The sequence below is a fragment of the Lagopus leucura genome, unplaced genomic scaffold, assembly GCF_019238085.1.
Source record: "Lagopus leucura isolate 7727_CA_CO unplaced genomic scaffold, USGS_WTPT01 261-0_obj-0_obj, whole genome shotgun sequence".
NCBI classification, from domain to species: domain Eukaryota; kingdom Metazoa; phylum Chordata; class Aves; order Galliformes; family Phasianidae; genus Lagopus; species Lagopus leucura.
Genome location: NW_024964582.1, coordinates 1 through 16,607, shown reverse-complemented (window position 1 = coordinate 16,607; position 16,607 = coordinate 1). Strand labels below are relative to the sequence as shown.

Below are 16,607 nucleotides of genomic sequence, written 5' to 3'. Positions count from 1 at the left end.
CCTTCCCCTTCCCCTTCCCCTTCCCCTTCACTCCCCTTTCCTTCCTTCCCTTCTCTTCCAGCCTGATGTTCTGGACCAACTGGAATGAGCAGCACCCCAGCATCATGCGTGCCACCCTGTCTGGTGCCAATGTCCTCATCATCATCGACCAGGACATCCGCACACCCAACGGGTTGGCCATCGACCACAAGGCTGAGAAGATCTATTTCTCTGATGCCACGCTGGACAAGATTGAGCGCTGTGAATATGATGGGACCCATCGCCATGTGGGGGGGGGGGGGGGGGGGGCAAGAAGAGTGGTTGTGTGTGGGCAGGCAGATGGGGCAGGCTGTGTTTGTTTGGGGCAGGCTGTGTTTGGGGCTGTCCCACAGCCAGGATGCTTCGTGTTTACGGCTCGCCAATGTCCTGCAGGTGATCCTGAAATCAGAGCCTGTCCACCCCTTTGGCCTGGCTGTTTATGGTGATTACATCTTCTGGACGGATTGGGTGCGCCGTGCCGTGCAGAGAGCCAACAAATATGTGGGCACCGACATGAAGCTGCTGCGCGTTGACATCCCCCAGCAGCCCATGGGCATCATTGCTGTGGCCAACGACACTGACAGCTGTAAGGATGCCCTGCAGAGAATGTCCAACCGTCCTTCCTTCCTGCCCTGAGGTTGTTCCTTGGGGACATCCCAATCTCCTGGGGACACTCAAGCTCTGTGCAGGCTGAAGAGAGAGAATTCACCCCATTTGTGCTCCTGCTGAGCTCTGGGGAGGATGGACACCCCCAACCCCATGCATCCCCCCACTGAAGTGCCTGGGGAGGATGCCGTGCCTTCCCCACCCCCACCAGAGGACGCAGGGAAAGAGCTGCTGAGTGTGCCTGCTCTGTCTCTCCTAGGTGAGCTGTCCCTGTGCAGGGTGAACAACGGCGGCTGCCAGGACCTGTGCCTGCTCACCCCCAAAGGACATGTCAACTGCTCGTGCCGTGGCGAGCGTGTGCTGCAGGAGGATTTAACTTGCAAAGGTGGAGGGGAGGTGGAAGCTGACAGTCAGCAGGAGGGGATGGGGTGGAGGAGAAGGGGCTCCTCTCCTCCCGGCGGCACTGACCCTCCTTGCGCCCCTCCCAGCTCTGAACTCCACCTGCAACGTGCACGATGAGTTCGAGTGTGGCAACGGCGACTGCATCGACTTCAGCCGGACATGCGACGGCGTGGTGCACTGCAAGGACAAGTCGGATGAGAAGCAGTCCTACTGCAGTAAGGTTCCTCCTCTTGCTGCTTCGCTCATCCCACGCGTGCACCCTGCTCAGCCGGCGGGGCTACTGGCTGCTGGCTGCCAGCTCACGTCCCTCTGCTGCTCTGCGTCCCTCTTTGCCCCAGAGCTAGGACAAAGCGGCTGGGCTGTGAGGTCTGCAGAGCTGCCCTAATTCTGGAGAATGGGACCTGAGCTGTCCCATTTGGGTCTGCAGCACCCTTGCTCTGCAGCAGCCCTTGCTTTGCAGCTGGGGAGGATCTCTGCTGCAAAAAGCCAAGCTTAAATCCAGGAATCCATTTCCTTACTCTGCTTGTGCAGTTTCTCCTCTGTTGAAGGGTCCCACATCGCTGGCAAACCCCCAGCACTGACAGCCCCGCTCTCTCGCAGGCAGCCGCAAATGCAAGAAGGGTTTCCTGCACTGCATGAACGGGCGCTGCATTGCCAGCCGCTTCTGGTGCAATGGCGTGGACGACTGCGGGGACAACTCGGACGAAGTGCCGTGCAACAGTAAGGGATGGCTGCCTGCCAGGGTGCTGTCAGCTGCCTGGGATGGGGACAGAGGCATTGGGAAGGGGTTACCTTCAGCTCAACAGGAGGGCTGAGCGGAGAGTCAAGGTCTAAATTGGTTGTGCTGCTGTCAAACACAGAGCGGGGAGGGAGAGCTCTGCAGGCACCGTAGCAGCACTCAGAGCTGCCTGAAAGTCAGGGCTGGGGGAGCACGGGGTGATGGCGGCATGCAGTGTGACCGTGGTGGGTGTGGAGGAGCAGCAGGGCGGCCATGGGTGCCGGGACCCCCACCCAACCTCACCAACCTCATTGCAGAAACCAGCTGCGCTGCCACTGAGTTCCGCTGCCGCGATGGGAGCTGCATTGGGAACTCAAGCCGTTGCAATCAGTTCATCGACTGCGAGGATGCTTCAGATGAAATGAACTGCAGTGAGTGCCCTGCATGCGTCCCGCGTCCCCACCGCCCCCAAGCGCTGTGTGCCAGAGCTGCGGCCATCAGCTTACGCCGTGCCTCCCCACAGCTGCCACTGACTGCAGCAGTTACTTCAAGCTGGGAGTGAAGGGCACCACGTTCCAGAAGTGCGAGCACACGTCCCTGTGCTACGCGCCCAGCTGGGTGTGCGACGGGGCCAATGACTGCGGAGATTACTCAGACGAGCGCAACTGCCCCGGTGAGAGCTCCCAGCGTGGGCATGCATTGCCGCTGAGCGCATCTTCCTTTGGAGGGGCCCATATTCGGGCAGGGGGGCCCACACTGCTGTTCTCACGGCTGTTTTCTTCCCACCCCAGGTGGGAGGAAGCCCAAATGCCCGGCCAACTACTTTGCCTGCCCCAGCGGGCGCTGCATCCCCATGACGTGGACCTGCGACAAGGAGGACGACTGCGAGAATGGAGAGGATGAGACGCACTGCAGTGAGCGGCAGGGTGGGGAGAGCACGGGGCACAGTGGGGGGAGAGAGCAGAGGGGCCCCTCCTCCGAGATCCCACAGCCAGGGAGCAGCCCCCAGTGCTCTTTGTGCCCTTATTCCACAAGCCTGGACCTCTCCCTGTGAACAGAGCAGATCTGCTTGCCCAGCACTTGTGCGTGCCCACGGTCACTTTAAGGGTGCTTGGTTGCAGCTCTTGGAATTACTTCTTATGTTCCAACCTCCCCAATCAAACCTCACACTGAAGCCATCCCAGCTCCATACTGGGCTCCCACATCACTCCTCCTTCCCAGCACAATGCAGGGCTGCTGCCCCAGCCCTGAGCCCCTCCTCTCCCCTCCCAGACAAGTTCTGCTACCCCGTGCAGTTTGAATGCAACAACCACCGCTGCATCTCCAAGCTGTGGGTGTGCGACGGGGCTGACGACTGCGGGGATGGCTCTGACGAGGACAGCCGCTGCCGTGAGTGCTGCAGCCCCGCTTCTCCGCCGCCGCCTCCCCACACTTCTCTGCCCTCCTGCATTCTGCACACCCTGGGGCACGAGGCTCCTGGCCTGGAGCGCAGCCTCTCCATGAGCGGCTCTTCCCCGATTATCCCTTCTCCAGGGCTGACCACGTGCAGCACGGGGTCCTTCCAGTGCCCAGGTACCTACGTCTGTGTGCCAGAGCGCTGGCTCTGCGATGGGGACAAGGACTGCGCCGATGGGGCCGATGAGACCCTCGCTGCTGGCTGCCGTGAGTCCCCCAGGGGGCTGGGGAGGGGGGAGTTGGAGGGAGGACATGGAGAGCGGGGACTGAGCACTCCGCGTCATCCCAGTGTACAACAACACCTGCGATGAGCGGGAGTTCATGTGCGGGAACCGTCAGTGCATCCCCAAACACTTTGTCTGTGACCACGATGACGACTGCGGCGATGGCTCCGACGAATCCCCAGAATGTGGTGGGTGCTGGAGGGGGCTGGGGTGAGCGGGGGTGGGTGGGTGAGCAGAGGGAGTGGCTGCAGGAGGGCACCCACTGTGCACACAGGCGCCGCTCACTGTCTGGGGAGTGCAGAGGTGCCCGCAGAGCCCTCCTTGCCTGATGGTCCCCAGGGGGCGGTGGGGGCAAGGATGACCGCGCCGATGCTGTCTGTCACCAACAGAGTACCCCACCTGTGGCCCCCATGAATTCCGCTGTGCCAACGGCCGTTGCCTCAGCAACAGTCAGTGGGAGTGTGATGGAGAGTTTGATTGCCACGACCACTCGGATGAGGCACCCAAGAACCCGCGCTGCAGCAGCCCAGGTGCCCACGGGGCCACGTTTGGGTCCAAGGTGTGGGGCTGCCCCACCGCTCGCACTGACAGCCGCCTCTCACTCCGCTGCAGAGAGCAAATGCAACGATTCCTTCTTCATGTGCAAGAACGGGAAGTGCATCCCAGAAGCTCTGCTGTGCGACAGCAACAACGACTGCACTGATGGCTCTGATGAGCTGAACTGCTTCATCAACGAGTGCCTCAACAAGAAGCTGAGCGGCTGCTCCCAGGAGTGCGAGGACCTCAAGATCGGCTACAAGGTAGGGGCCCTCTGGAGCAATGCTGCTGTGCCTCCCAGACCTCAGCACGAGTGCCGCTCCTGCTCTGTGCTGCAGCATGCACGGTGCTCTCAGCCCATGCCTGCGTGTGCAGCTCTCACCTCCTCCTGTCTGCATGCACCTACCTCTCCCGTGGGTCCCCGGCCGTGTCTGACATCCCCAATGCCTCCTGCAGTGCAGATGCCGTCCCGGGTTCAGGCTGAAGGACGATGGGAAGACATGTATCGACATCGATGAGTGCTCCACCACCTACCCCTGCAGCCAGAAGTGCATCAACACCCTGGGGAGCTACAAGTGCCTGTGCATAGAGGGCTACAAGCTCAAACCCGACAACCCCACCAGCTGTAAGGCTGTCACAGGTGAGTGGGCTTTGAGGCAGGGTGCTGCTGGTGCTGCAGCCCCTGGCAGTGCTCTGTGCCTGGTGTGGGGAGGACCCACAGAGCAGGTCCTGACCCAGCTTCTGATCCCTTCGTGCAGACGAGGAGCCCTTCCTCATCTTTGCCAACCGGTACTACCTGCGGAAGCTCAACTTGGACGGCTCCAACTACACTCTGCTCAAGCAGGTGTGGGGCAGGAGGGCAGCACCGGCCTGTGGGGTGCAGTCTGCAGCTGGGGGGGTGGGTCCAGCATGCACAAAGCCTCCCGGCATGAGGGTCTGGGCTCCTGGCTTCCCACAGGCAATGGGCTCCATGCACACGAGCTCTCACTACGACAGTGCAGGAGGTACTGTGCAAACAGCTCTTGTGTGGGACCTTGACAGGTCAGGGTCTGCACAGCAGTTGTGGGTGCTTTCCACTTCTTCGCTGCCGGGACTGGAGGGGCTGCTGGGGGCTCATGAAACCCCCCTGACCCTACACCAGCAGGTGAAACTGTTCGGCTGCTTCCTTCTTCCTCCCAGGGCCTGAACAATGCCGTGGCTCTGGATTTTGACTACCGGGAGCAAATGATCTATTGGACAGATGTCACCACGCAGGGCAGCATGATCCGCCGCATGCACATCAATGGCAGCAACGTCCAGGTGGGGGTCGGGGACGGCTGCTGTGTGCAGCTGGGAGGGGCTGCTGCCTGCCTGATCCCAACGCGTTGGTTTTTCTCTCTCCAGGTTCTGCACCGCACCGGGCTCAGCAACCCCGATGGGCTGGCGGTGGACTGGGTGGGGGGCAACCTGTACTGGTGTGACAAAGGCAGGGACACCATCGAAGTGTCGAAGCTGAACGGAGCCTACCGCACCGTGTTGGTGAACTCGGGGCTGCGTGAGCCGCGGGCGCTGGTGGTGGATGTGCAGAACGGGTGAGAGCCTCTGGGATCTGCCCAGGGTGGGGGCTGGTGGTCCTCTGTTGTGCTGGGAGGGGGGTTTTACCCCCGGCCCTGCAGGACCCTAGTCGTGTGTGTGCTTTGGACTGGCTCAGACCCGCTCTGCTCTACTGTTTCCTTCCCAGTTACCTGTACTGGACAGACTGGGGGGACCACTCACTGATTGGGAAGATTGGCATGGATGGCACTAACCGTAGCGTCATCGTCGACACCAAGATAACGTGGCCCAACGGCCTCACGCTCGACTACATCAACAGTCGCATCTATTGGGCAGATGCCCGGGAGGACTACATTGAGTTTGCCAGCCTGGACGGCTCCAACAGGCACACAGGTGAGAGCTGTGCGGCCCTTCTGGGCCTTAGCAGGGTCCTGAGGTTCTGAGCTGGAGCCTGGGTTTGGGGTGGGGTCTCCAGCTCCCAGTGCTGGCTCCCAGCAGAGCTGACCCTGCTGTCGAAGGCAGGTGGGGGGCTGCAGGCTGCCCCTTGCTGAGCTGCCCTCTCCCCCACGCAGTGCTGAGCCAGGATATCCCGCACATCTTTGCACTCACCCTCTTTGAGGATTACATTTATTGGACCGACTGGGAGACCAAATCCATCAACCGAGCCCACAAGACCACGGGTGCCAACAAGACGCTGTTGATCAGCACTCTGCACCGCCCCATGGACATCCACATCTACCACCCGTACCGGCAGCCTGATGGTGAGCCGGGGGCTCTGAGGAGCAGCGCAGGAGGGCAGACTGGGCACTCGATGCCAATGGGGTCTGGGGTTGCCAGGCAGGGAGAAGAGGGGCACAAAGGCAGATGTGTGCTGTGAGTGGGGACCTGCAGCTGGGGGGCAACCCAGGGCCTCCCCCTGGATCTGACTCAGCTCTCTCCCTCTCATTTTCCCAGTTCCAAACCATCCCTGTAAGACCAACAACGCCGGCTGCAGCAACCTCTGCCTCCTGTCTCCGGGTGGAGGGCACAAGTGTGCGTGTCCCACCAACTTCTACTTGGGCAGCGATGGCAAGACCTGCGTCTCCAACTGCACAGCCAGCCAGGTAGCACCCCACGTGCGCGCACTGTTCCTGCACGGTTTTGCTGTGCTCAGTGCAAGCACCGGTGCAGGTGCGGTGCGTTGGGCTGAGATGCATGCATGACTTACGGTGCGGGCAACACCTCCCTCCTGTGGCACTTCACAGCACATACAGACTGTGGCTGTGTGTGGGATGCAGCTTTGGAGGGATGCTGCCCTCCCCATGACCCAGAGGTGGGACCCAGGGTTAGTGCAGGTCGGGGCACTGAGGAACTGGAGTATGTGGGAAGGGACAGCGCAGAGGTCAGAGCCCTTTGCAGAGGAGGTTCCTTGGGGTCTCCGCATCTGGGGTCCCCTTCTGACTTGCCCTCTTGGACTTGTTCTGCTTTGTTGCAGTTTGTCTGCAAGAACGACAAATGCATCCCTTTCTGGTGGAAATGCGACACAGAGGACGACTGCGGGGACCGTTCGGATGAGCCCGAGGACTGCCGTGAGTGCTGCGCTCCTGAAAGCTCTGCTGCTGCCCTGCCTTGAGGACAGCACTGGTGAAGAGGAGGGTCACCGCATTGGAGCTCAGTGCTGTACTTTGTCTTCCCAGCCAGGGCTGTTGCCCCATGGAAGTCAGCAGCCTTCTGCTGCCCCTTTGTAGCCAGCAGGAACCATTGCTCTGATTGCTGAGCCCCTGCTGAGGACCCCAAAGAGGGGAAGGAGGCAGGTTAAGGTTTACCCTGGAAGTGCTCCCCAGAGCAGACGTTTCACCCTGTCCTCCTCTCCCCACAGCTGAGTTCAAGTGCAGACCAGGGCAGTTCCAGTGCTCCACCGGGATCTGCACCAACCCGGCCTTCATCTGTGATGGAGACAACGACTGCCAGGACAACTCGGACGAAGCCAACTGTGGTGGGTTCTCCCGCCTCCTTGCGGCCCTCGAACCCTGGTGAGGCTCCAGCAACCTCATAAAGCACCATTCCCATGGTGCCACCTCCTTGGCAGATATCCACGTGTGCCTGCCCAGTCAGTTCAAGTGCACCAACACCAACCGCTGCATCCCCGGGATCTTCCGCTGCAACGGTCAGGACAACTGTGGGGATGGAGAGGACGAGAAGGACTGCCGTAAGTGGGCTGGGCTAGGGACAGTGTGGGAGTGAGAAGCTCCGTGTCTTCAGGTATTGCCTTTGCCTGCTCTCTGGGAATGGAGTTTTCTCCTTCCCCTGCTTTGCTCAGAGCTCTGTCCCCCTGCTTACTGATACCACTGTTTCCTGATAGAGCCTGAATCCTTGCATCCGTGAGAATGGCAAATTTAATATTTACAGTAGCTCTGCACTGAGCCTACTGCACAGCTGGGGGAGATCGTCTGTCCTTCTCCCTGCCTCCCTGAGGTGCCCAGAGGAGCAGACAGAGGAGCCTTCTGGGGCTTTGCTTCCCATCCCTCTTGTGCACATCGTCACCAAGCACACCTGCTGCAATGCCCAGAGCATCTGCAGGATGGATTTGGTGGGGTGGTGTTGTGGGGTGGGGGCTGGCAGAGCCCTGCCTGTCTGCTGCCTCCCCTGACTCTGCCTCCTCCCGCAGCGGAGGTGACGTGTGCCCCCAACCAGTTCCAGTGCGCCATCACCAAGCGCTGCATCCCCCGCGTTTGGGTGTGCGACCGTGACAACGACTGCGTGGACGGCTCTGACGAACCTGCCAACTGCAGTAAGAATCCTGCACAGGGAGGACGGGGGGGGTCCTGGCCCCTGGGGGGCTCTGCTGCAGCAGCGTGTGTGGGTCTGCCCGTGGGAGCCGAGTCCCTGCTTGGTGCCTGCGGATCCACTGGCATTGGAGGCTGCAGGCAGCGCGGCTCTGTCTGGATCTGTGTTTTGGTGATGCTCTTCTGGATCCTTCCCCCTCAGCTGCAAGGGAGCCCCGAGGAGAAGAGAGAGCAGTGCTAATGCCCCCTCCCCATATTTATGTCCATTTATTTCTCCCCAGCACAAATGACGTGTGGCGTGGATGAGTTCCGCTGCAAGGACTCAGGAAGGTGCATCCCAGCACGCTGGAAGTGCGATGGGGAGGATGACTGCGGGGATGGATCCGATGAGCCCAAGGAGGAATGCGGTGAGTGAGGGCTGGGGTGAGGAGGTGAACCCTGAGGGTCTCCTGTGTTCCCCCATCCCCAAAGGCAGCGCCACACTGGGTGCGGCAGGACGCCTGCTCCTCCTGAAGCCTCCTGGATGTGGGAGGGCGGCGAGCAGCTCTTCCTGGTGGCTCCTGCTCGCGCCTGCTGTGTGGGCGATGCTGATGCATGCCCGTCTCCATCCCTCCCAGACGAGCGCACCTGCGAGCCCTACCAGTTCCGCTGCAAGAACAACCGCTGCGTGCCGGGCCGCTGGCAGTGCGACTACGACAACGACTGCGGGGACAATTCGGACGAAGAGAGCTGCAGTACGTGCTGCCCTCCCACCTTCACTAACCCATGAGCTCAGAGCAGGGGGGCACCAAGGCTCCCCCACAGTCCCCCAGCTGCTCGTGGCCCAACTCTGCACCGGGCGGGGAGCGTGGGGCTGGTTGGGGCTGGTGCTTGGGAGCAGCGCTCTGCCCTTGGGCAAAAGCTCCGCGGGTGTGGCTGATCGCCCCACCAACTCCAGGAGCTCTGGGGAGAGGCCAGAAGTAGTGACAGATGGGAGGAATGGGCCAAAGCCCGGCGCCTCGTGGGCAGCAGTGCCCTCCCAGCACCTGCAGGGCTGACGGACGGCGCTGTGATGGAGCAGGACATGCTGCAGAGCAGCTCGGCTTTACGCCAGCTTCTTGCACTTTGGCTCCAGCTTGGCAGGCAGTGCCCTTCGAGGTGGTTTGGGTGAGGCTGTGCAAATGCATCACCTCCGGGAGGGGGCTGAGGTCTGTCTGGAACGAGCTGGACCCAACTCACAAACCTGGACGTGCAGGAGGATGGCTGGTTTGAGAAGCAGCAGCAGAAGCTGCAGCCCCTTAACGAGCTGCTGCTTGTTAGCAGAGCTGTGCCAGCACTGTCCTTTGGAGCAGCGGGGACTGGGATGGTGCGTGGCCAGTGTGATCCTTGGGGAGGTGGTGGTGGTGATCAGGACCCCTGTCCCCTCCCTGTTGCCCTGGGAAGGCACTGGGGCTGGCAGACGGCCCTGCAGACGCAGCCCCTCCTGTGCCAGCCCACTTGCCCACGCACCTCTGTCTCCCTGCAGCCTCCAGAGTGTGAATTTTTTCTTTTCTGTTGTTTTCATGTCGTGTTTTTGAGTTCGTGCCATTTCACTTCATCTTATGTTTTTTTCCATTTTCACACTGTCGTTATGGGGCGCTCAGAGGTAGGTTCCTGCCAAAATCTTTTAATTCCATGTACAGTCTCTTTAAATGAAGACATTAAGTTTCGAGTGAGGGCAGAGGGGCTGGGACCGGACCAACCCCGGTGGATTTGCAGAGCGTCAGCAGCAGCATCTCCTCCGCAGTCAGGATGGGTCCAGCCCTGCTCCCTGGCACCACCAGGGCCCACGCATGGCTCAGTCTTGGCCCCGCAACCTGTGACCCTCTGACACTCTGGCTGTACCCCCTTTGTTCCCAAACGCCCCCTGTTGGCTTCTGCTCTCCCAGCATTTGCCTAGTGCATCCTGCACCTCTGGGCGGGGGCTTAGCCCCAGTCTCCAGCTGTGTGCCTGCGCTGTCCCCAGTGCCGTGGGATGCGAACATCAGTCAGGCTGTGCTGTCTGCCCCAAGGCTGCCACTCTTGCTGCCGCACTCAGGGCTGCCCTGTGCTCTGTCTCCAGCGCCCCGGCCCTGCTCTGAGAGCGAGTTCTCGTGTGCCAATGGCCGCTGCATCGCTGGCCGGTGGAAGTGCGATGGAGACCACGACTGTGCTGATGGCTCTGATGAGGTACGGCGCCGGGGAGGGGAGCAGCACCCTGTCCTGCCCTCAGGTGGCAGCAGGGACCCCTCACCCCAGTGCCTGCCCCTGGACGAGGCTGTGAGGAGCTGGGGGCTGAGGGCCCAGCCCTGGCTGCCATTGTGGGGCAGGAAACGACCACAGCCTGGGCTGTCCCTGCTGACCACCATCCCTGGACCTTTCACTGCAGAAAGACTGCATACCCCGCTGCGAGTTTGACCAGTACCAGTGCAAGAACGGGCACTGCATCCCCATGCGCTGGCGCTGCGACGCTGATGCCGACTGCATGGATGGCACTGACGAGGAGGACTGCGGCACCGGAGGTAACGGCAGTGCCGGGGTCACCAGCTGTGCTGCGGATGGGGCTCAGCACCAACCATGTCAGGTTGGCTGTGGCCTATCTCAGGCCTGACTCGGGCCTGCCTGAGGCCTGACTCAGCCCTTCCTCTGGCCTGACTCGGGCCTACCTGCGGCCTAGCTGCAGCCTGACTCAGGCCTAGCTGTGACCTAACTCGAGCCTGCCTGCGGCCTGATTGTGGCCCAACTGAGGCCTAACTGTCCTCCCTGCACTGTTGCAGTGCGCACCTGCCCCCTGGACGAATTCCAGTGCAACAACACGCTGTGCAAACCGCTGGCCTGGAAATGTGATGGGGAGGACGACTGCGGGGACAACTCAGATGAAAACCCCGAGGAGTGCTGTGAGTGCCGCTGCCTCCTCACCGCCGTGGCCCTGCCAGGCGCAGGGGGGAGGCAGGGCTGGGGCCTGCTGGCTGCCGCAGGCGCAACGAAAAGATGGAGCCCCTCTGCTCTGCACCTTTAGTGGTGCTGGGAGGGCAGAGGGGCTCCTCTTGAGAGTGGCCTCACAGATGGGTGGGTGTGGGGCTGGAACTCGGGTTCAGGACGACGCTGGTGGGGCAGAGAGGCCGTGCCCTGTTGTGGTGCCACCAGCAGCTGATTGTCTGCTTCAGTCTCTTTGCTTTAGTCTCTGGAGTCTGCTCACGTCTGTGGGACTCCCTGGGATCGGGCAGAGGCTGAGCAGCAGCTCGTGACCAGCGTGACAGTCTGGCCATGGCGTCTCCTTTCACCGTCACCGTTTGTTTCTGTTTGCTGGTGCAGTGAAATTCCAGTGTCCCCCCAACAGACCGTTCCGCTGCAAGAACGACCGGGTATGTCTGTGGATCGGTCGGCAGTGCGATGGCATTGACAACTGTGGAGACAACACGGATGAGAAGGACTGCGGTGAGTGCAGACCAGGCTGGCTGCTGGCCTTGGGCTGCTCCCTGCAGGGTGCTGGGCTTGGCTTCACCAGCTACTCCTTCCCCGGAGTTGGGGGCAGCTGCAGGCACTGCAGGGTCCTCCCCAAGCTGCTCTCCCCCTGCTACGCACATGGGGCCGGGCACCCAGGGCCCCGAGGCATCACCGTGCTGCCCGTACTCCCACAGAGTCCCCCACGGCCAAGCCCAAGAGCTGCAGCCAGGACAAGAATGAGTTCCTGTGTGAGAACAAGAAATGCATCAGCGCCAACCTCCGCTGCAACTTCTTCGACGACTGTGGGGACGGCTCTGATGAGAAGTCCTGCTCTCACGGTGGGTGCGAGCAGGGGGCTGGGGGGCACTGGGTGGCCGTGTGGGTGCTGACCGTGTCTCCCACCACAGAGCACAAGTCGTATGACTGCATGACCAACGCCACCATGTGTGGAGATGAGGCCCAGTGCATCCAGGCACAGTCCTCCACATACTGCACATGCCGCAGAGGCTTCCAGAAGGTTCCAGACAAGAATTCCTGTCAAGGTACTTCCTGCTGCTGAAGGTCATGTTTATGGCTGCTTTTCACCCTTAGGATGCATCTTGGTGTCTGCAAAGCAGATGGGGTGTTGGAAGTGGTGTCCTCAGGGCACAGATGTGGGGCCTGAGGGGTGGTGGGGGTTCTGTGCACTGCGAATTCAGACCCCAGGACTGAGTCTGGAAACACCGCCTGGGCTCCCTGACCCCACCTCCCCTCTGCCCAGATGTCAATGAGTGCCTGCGCTTTGGGACCTGCTCCCAGCTCTGCAACAACACCAAGGGCTCCCACATCTGCAGCTGCGCCAAGAACTTCATGAAGACTGACAACATGTGCAAGGCGGAAGGTCAGGAGGGGTTGTGGGTGTGCACAAACCCTGAGCGTGCCGTGCCGTGCTGCAGGACTCTGCTCCTGATTCCTCCCCCTCCCCCTTTGCTCTGCCTGTCCTGATGGGATGCTGGCCCCGACCCTGTCAGCATGTCCCATTCATCTGTCCCTCCCCAGCCCAAAGGAGTTGAGCACCCAGTCCCATGCCATGGAGCCTGGCTGACTGCAGCTCCCTGGGCATCACTAACGACTCCTCCCTGCAGGTTCGGAGCACCAGATCCTCTATATTGCTGATGACAACAAGATCCGAAGCATGTACACCTTCAACCCCAATTCAGCCTACGAGCCGGCCTTCCAAGGTGATGAGAACGTGCGCATCGATGCCATGGACATCTACGTCAAGGGCAACAAGATCTACTGGACCAACTGGCACACGGGCAGGATCTCGTACTGCGAGCTGCCTGCCTCCTCTGCTGCCTCCACAGCCTCCAACCGCAACCGGCGCCAGATCGACGGCGGCGTCACCCATCTGAACGTGAGCTCCATCCCCATGTGCTGCGAGGTGTGCAGTGAGGCAGCCAGCCCTGACCCTCTGGCCCTGACCTTCCTCCTGGTGCCCTCCCCAGATTTCCGGGCTGAAGATGCCACGGGGCATTGCTGTTGATTGGGTTGCTGGGAACATCTACTGGACGGACTCCGGGCGGGATGTTATCGAGGTGGCACAGATGAAAGGCGAGAATCGCAAGACGCTGATCTCGGGCATGATTGATGAGCCTCATGCCATTGTGGTTGATCCGCTTAGGGGGTGAGCCTCGAGCCCTTTCCCTCTTACCCTCGATCCTACTCTCACCCTGCTTCCTTACCAACACACCCTTCTGTGGTGGAAGCTCCCTGTACCCCAGGGCTGCGCTCTTTGTCAGGTGGGAGGTATCTGGGGTCGGCTCGCCCTGCTAGGATGGTGCTGGGAGGAGGCTGACAGTTTCTCCTCTGCTGGGGTGGGGGCTGTCCTGCTCGTCCCCTTCATACTGTCCTGCTAGCAGTGACCTGCCCGTGTCCTTCGCAGGACTATGTACTGGTCAGACTGGGGCAATCACCCCAAGATCGAGACGGCCGCAATGGATGGGACGCTGCGCGAGACCCTGGTGCAGGACAACATCCAATGGCCAACAGGTGAACTGAGGGGCTCAGGAGCGCCAAGTGGAGGGACGGCCAGCTCGTGCTTGGAAAGCTCAGCTTGGCTGTGGGTAGGGCAGGGTAGTGGGTAGCCGTGCTGCCCAGTGGTGGTTTGGGGTGGGCTTTGAGCCCCCCTCATGGCTGTGTGTGCACCAGGCCTGGCTGTGGACTACCACAATGAGCGGCTGTACTGGGCTGACGCCAAGCTGTCCGTTATCGGCAGCATCCGGCTCAACGGCACCGACCCTGTGGTGGCCATCGACAACAAAAAGGGTGAGCAGAGCACTGTGGGAGCAGCAGGGAGGAGGCTGACCTGTGCAGGGGCGACATCCCCGGGTTCCCACCTGGGTTGGGTCCCACCTCTTTCAGGATGGGAGACCCCAGCCCACCACCCATCTGCAGCCTCTCCTCAGCCCTGCCCACGGCAGCACCTGGCTGGCCGTGCTGCCTGCCCCTGTGCTGACCTCACGGGTCCTCTCCTCGCTTTCCCAGGGCTGAGCCATCCTTTCAGCATCGACATCTTTGAGGATTACATCTATGGGGTCACCTACATCAATAACCGCATCTTCAAGATCCACAAATTCGGGCATAAATCCGTCACCAACCTGACGTCCGGCCTCAACCACGCCACCGATGTGGTGCTCTACCACCAGTACAAGCAGCCGGAGGGTGCGTGCTGGCCTTGGGCCCCCCCTGCTTCTGGGGGAAGGCACGTGATCGCTCCTATGAGGAAGGGTCGAGGAAACCGGGCTTGTTTAGCTTTAGTAAAAGAGCTCGGTAAAGAGAAGGCATGGGGAGGCCTCATTGTGGCCCTCCAGTACCTGAAGGGAGCTTATGAAAAGGATAGGGAGCGGCTGTTTACGAGGGCGGGTAGTGATAGGACAAGGGGAATGGTTTTAAACTGAGCCAGGGGAGGCTTAGGTTGGATATGATGAGGAAGTTTTTCCCCAGAGGGCGGTGAGGCCCTGGAACAGGCTGCCCAAGGAGGCTGTGGATGCCCCATCCTGGAGGCTGGATGTGGCCCTGGGCAGCCTGGTCTGGTTGGCGACTCTGCACTTAGCAGGGGGTCGGAACTCAATGGTATTTGTGGTCAACCCAGGCCATTCTGTGATTCTATGATGGTGTGGTAGAAAAGGTGAGGGGAGCAGGGGGGGACTGAGCCAAGTTGGGGTTGTAGGGGGTGAGGGGTTCACGTTGGCCAGGGTGCAATGGGAAGCCTCCAGTTGGTGACCCAAAGGCACTGGGTGCAGTGGGGCTCGGACAGCTGTAGTGCTGTGGGGCGGCGCTGTGCCTCACTCTGTGCTGCCCCTTCTCTCTGGCAGTGACCAACCCTTGTGACCGCAAGAAATGTGAGTGGCTCTGCCTGCTGAGCCCCAGTGGCCCTGTCTGCACCTGCCCCAACGGCAAACGCCTGGACAACGGCACCTGCGTGCTCATCCCCTCCCCCACCGCCTCTGCTGTGGGTAGGTGCTGCTGTGGGGGGGATGAGGAGGAGGAGGATGGAGGGGGCTGCGCGGCACAGCCCTGCTCACCTCCCACCCAATCCCAGTGCCCACCACCGACACGTGCGACCTGGTCTGCCTGAATGGGGGCAGCTGCTTCCTGAACGCCCGCAAGCAGGCCAAGTGCCGCTGCCAGCCACGCTACAATGGGGAGAGGTGCCAAATCAACCAGTGCTCAGATTACTGCCAAAACGGGGGTCTGTGCACCGCTTCCCCATCCGGTGAGTGCCGTGAGGCTGTGAGTCTTCAGAGGGGAGGGTGGGTTACACGGGCAGACAGATTGCTGTGATGGCTCTCGTTCCCAGGCATGCCCACCTGCCGCTGCCCCACTGGCTTCACGGGGTCCCGGTGCGACCAGCAGGTGTGCACCAACTACTGCCACAACAACGGCAGCTGCACAGTGAACCAGGGCAACCAGCCCAACTGCCGCTGCCCACCCACCTTCATCGGGGACCGCTGCCAGTACCGTGAGTGGGGGGGTAGAAGGGGGGTCCTACACCTGGGGAGGACTTGGTACAGGCTGGATGCGGAGCCGCTGGAAGGGAGCTCTGCAGAGAGGACCTGGGGCAGCCAACAGCTGCCCACGGGCTGAGCATGAGCCAAGAGAACCATGGGACCCTGGGGGGGCACTGCACAGAGCGTGGACAGTGGGACAAGGGAGGGGGTTATCTCCTCTTCCGCCCCCACCCTGAGCCCTCTGTGCCCCACAGAGCAATGCTTCAACTACTGCGAGAACAACGGCGTGTGCCAGATGACCAAGGACGGTGTCAAGCAGTGCCGCTGCCCACCGCAGTTTGAGGGCGCACAGTGCCAGGACAACAAGTGCTCACGGTGCCAGGAGGGCAGATGCAACATCAACAGGCAGAGCGGAGAGGTGTCCTGCATGTACGTGCCACGGTGCTGGGCAGAAAGGAACGGGAGGGTGAAGAGATGTGAAGGAGCCTGCATGCCAGGGATGGAGGGTGAGGGGGGCACACACCCAGAGGACGCTGTTTGGTGCGGCTGGGGCCCAGGGCTGGCATGAAGCGGGCACTGGCAGGGCTTTGGGGGAGGGCCTGCGTGGGACTGGTGGCATCCCTGGGTGTCGGTGCACTGAGCTGGGTGTCCCACAGCTGTCCTGATGGCAAGATAGCACCCAGCTGCCTGACCTGTGACAGCTACTGCCTGAACGGAGGCACCTGCTCCATCAGCGACAAGACACAGCTGCCTGAGTGCCTGTAAGCAGGGGGGGGAGGAGGGGGGCTGAGGGGGGCTGCAGGGGAGAGGCCTGGGGGGAGCTGCGGTGGGGGGAGCCCTGCGCCAAGCCGGGGGGAGGTGCCTCCTGCCTCCTGAGCAATGCTGACAACCCCTGATCTGTGTCATCCCCCCC

General features: G+C 61.4%; 1 protein-coding gene across 1 annotated transcript; it reads left to right on the top strand.

Annotated features, from left to right (window-relative positions):
- The first annotated feature begins 49 nt into the window (after window positions 1-49).
- On the top strand, window positions 50-16,459 carry LOC122191767 (low-density lipoprotein receptor-related protein 1). The gene is made up of 43 exons (XM_042892159.1): window positions 50-266; window positions 412-604; window positions 884-1,009; window positions 1,113-1,241; window positions 1,627-1,746; window positions 2,062-2,175; window positions 2,268-2,417; window positions 2,536-2,670; window positions 3,017-3,133; window positions 3,278-3,406; window positions 3,489-3,611; window positions 3,813-3,953; window positions 4,036-4,223; window positions 4,417-4,600; window positions 4,719-4,804; window positions 5,140-5,259; window positions 5,344-5,531; window positions 5,681-5,886; window positions 6,066-6,254; window positions 6,448-6,596; window positions 6,968-7,061; window positions 7,352-7,468; window positions 7,562-7,681; window positions 8,141-8,263; window positions 8,540-8,665; window positions 8,876-8,992; window positions 10,339-10,445; window positions 10,645-10,777; window positions 11,033-11,152; window positions 11,571-11,693; window positions 11,897-12,040; window positions 12,110-12,244; window positions 12,463-12,582; window positions 12,827-13,098; window positions 13,190-13,368; window positions 13,627-13,733; window positions 13,893-14,009; window positions 14,229-14,405; window positions 15,059-15,199; window positions 15,286-15,459; window positions 15,544-15,705; window positions 15,949-16,123; window positions 16,351-16,459. Exons 1-43 carry the CDS (start codon window positions 66-68, stop codon window positions 16,457-16,459), a joined length of 6,180 nt encoding a protein of 2,059 aa, XP_042748093.1. The 5' UTR covers window positions 50-65.
- Window positions 16,460-16,607: the final 148 nt, after the last annotated feature.

Excerpts from the sequence above, each read along its gene's own strand:
- LOC122191767 (XM_042892159.1), top strand. The coding sequence starts at position 66 with ATGTTCTGGACCAACTGGAATGAGCAGCACCCCAGCATCATGCGTGCC. Across the intron at positions 3,954-4,035 it reads CCCGCGCTGCAGCAGCCCAG|AGAGCAAATGCAACGATTCC; the intron begins GTGCCCACGGGG and ends ACTCCGCTGCAG. Across the intron at positions 5,887-6,065 it reads CGGCTCCAACAGGCACACAG|TGCTGAGCCAGGATATCCCG; the intron begins GTGAGAGCTGTG and ends TCCCCCACGCAG.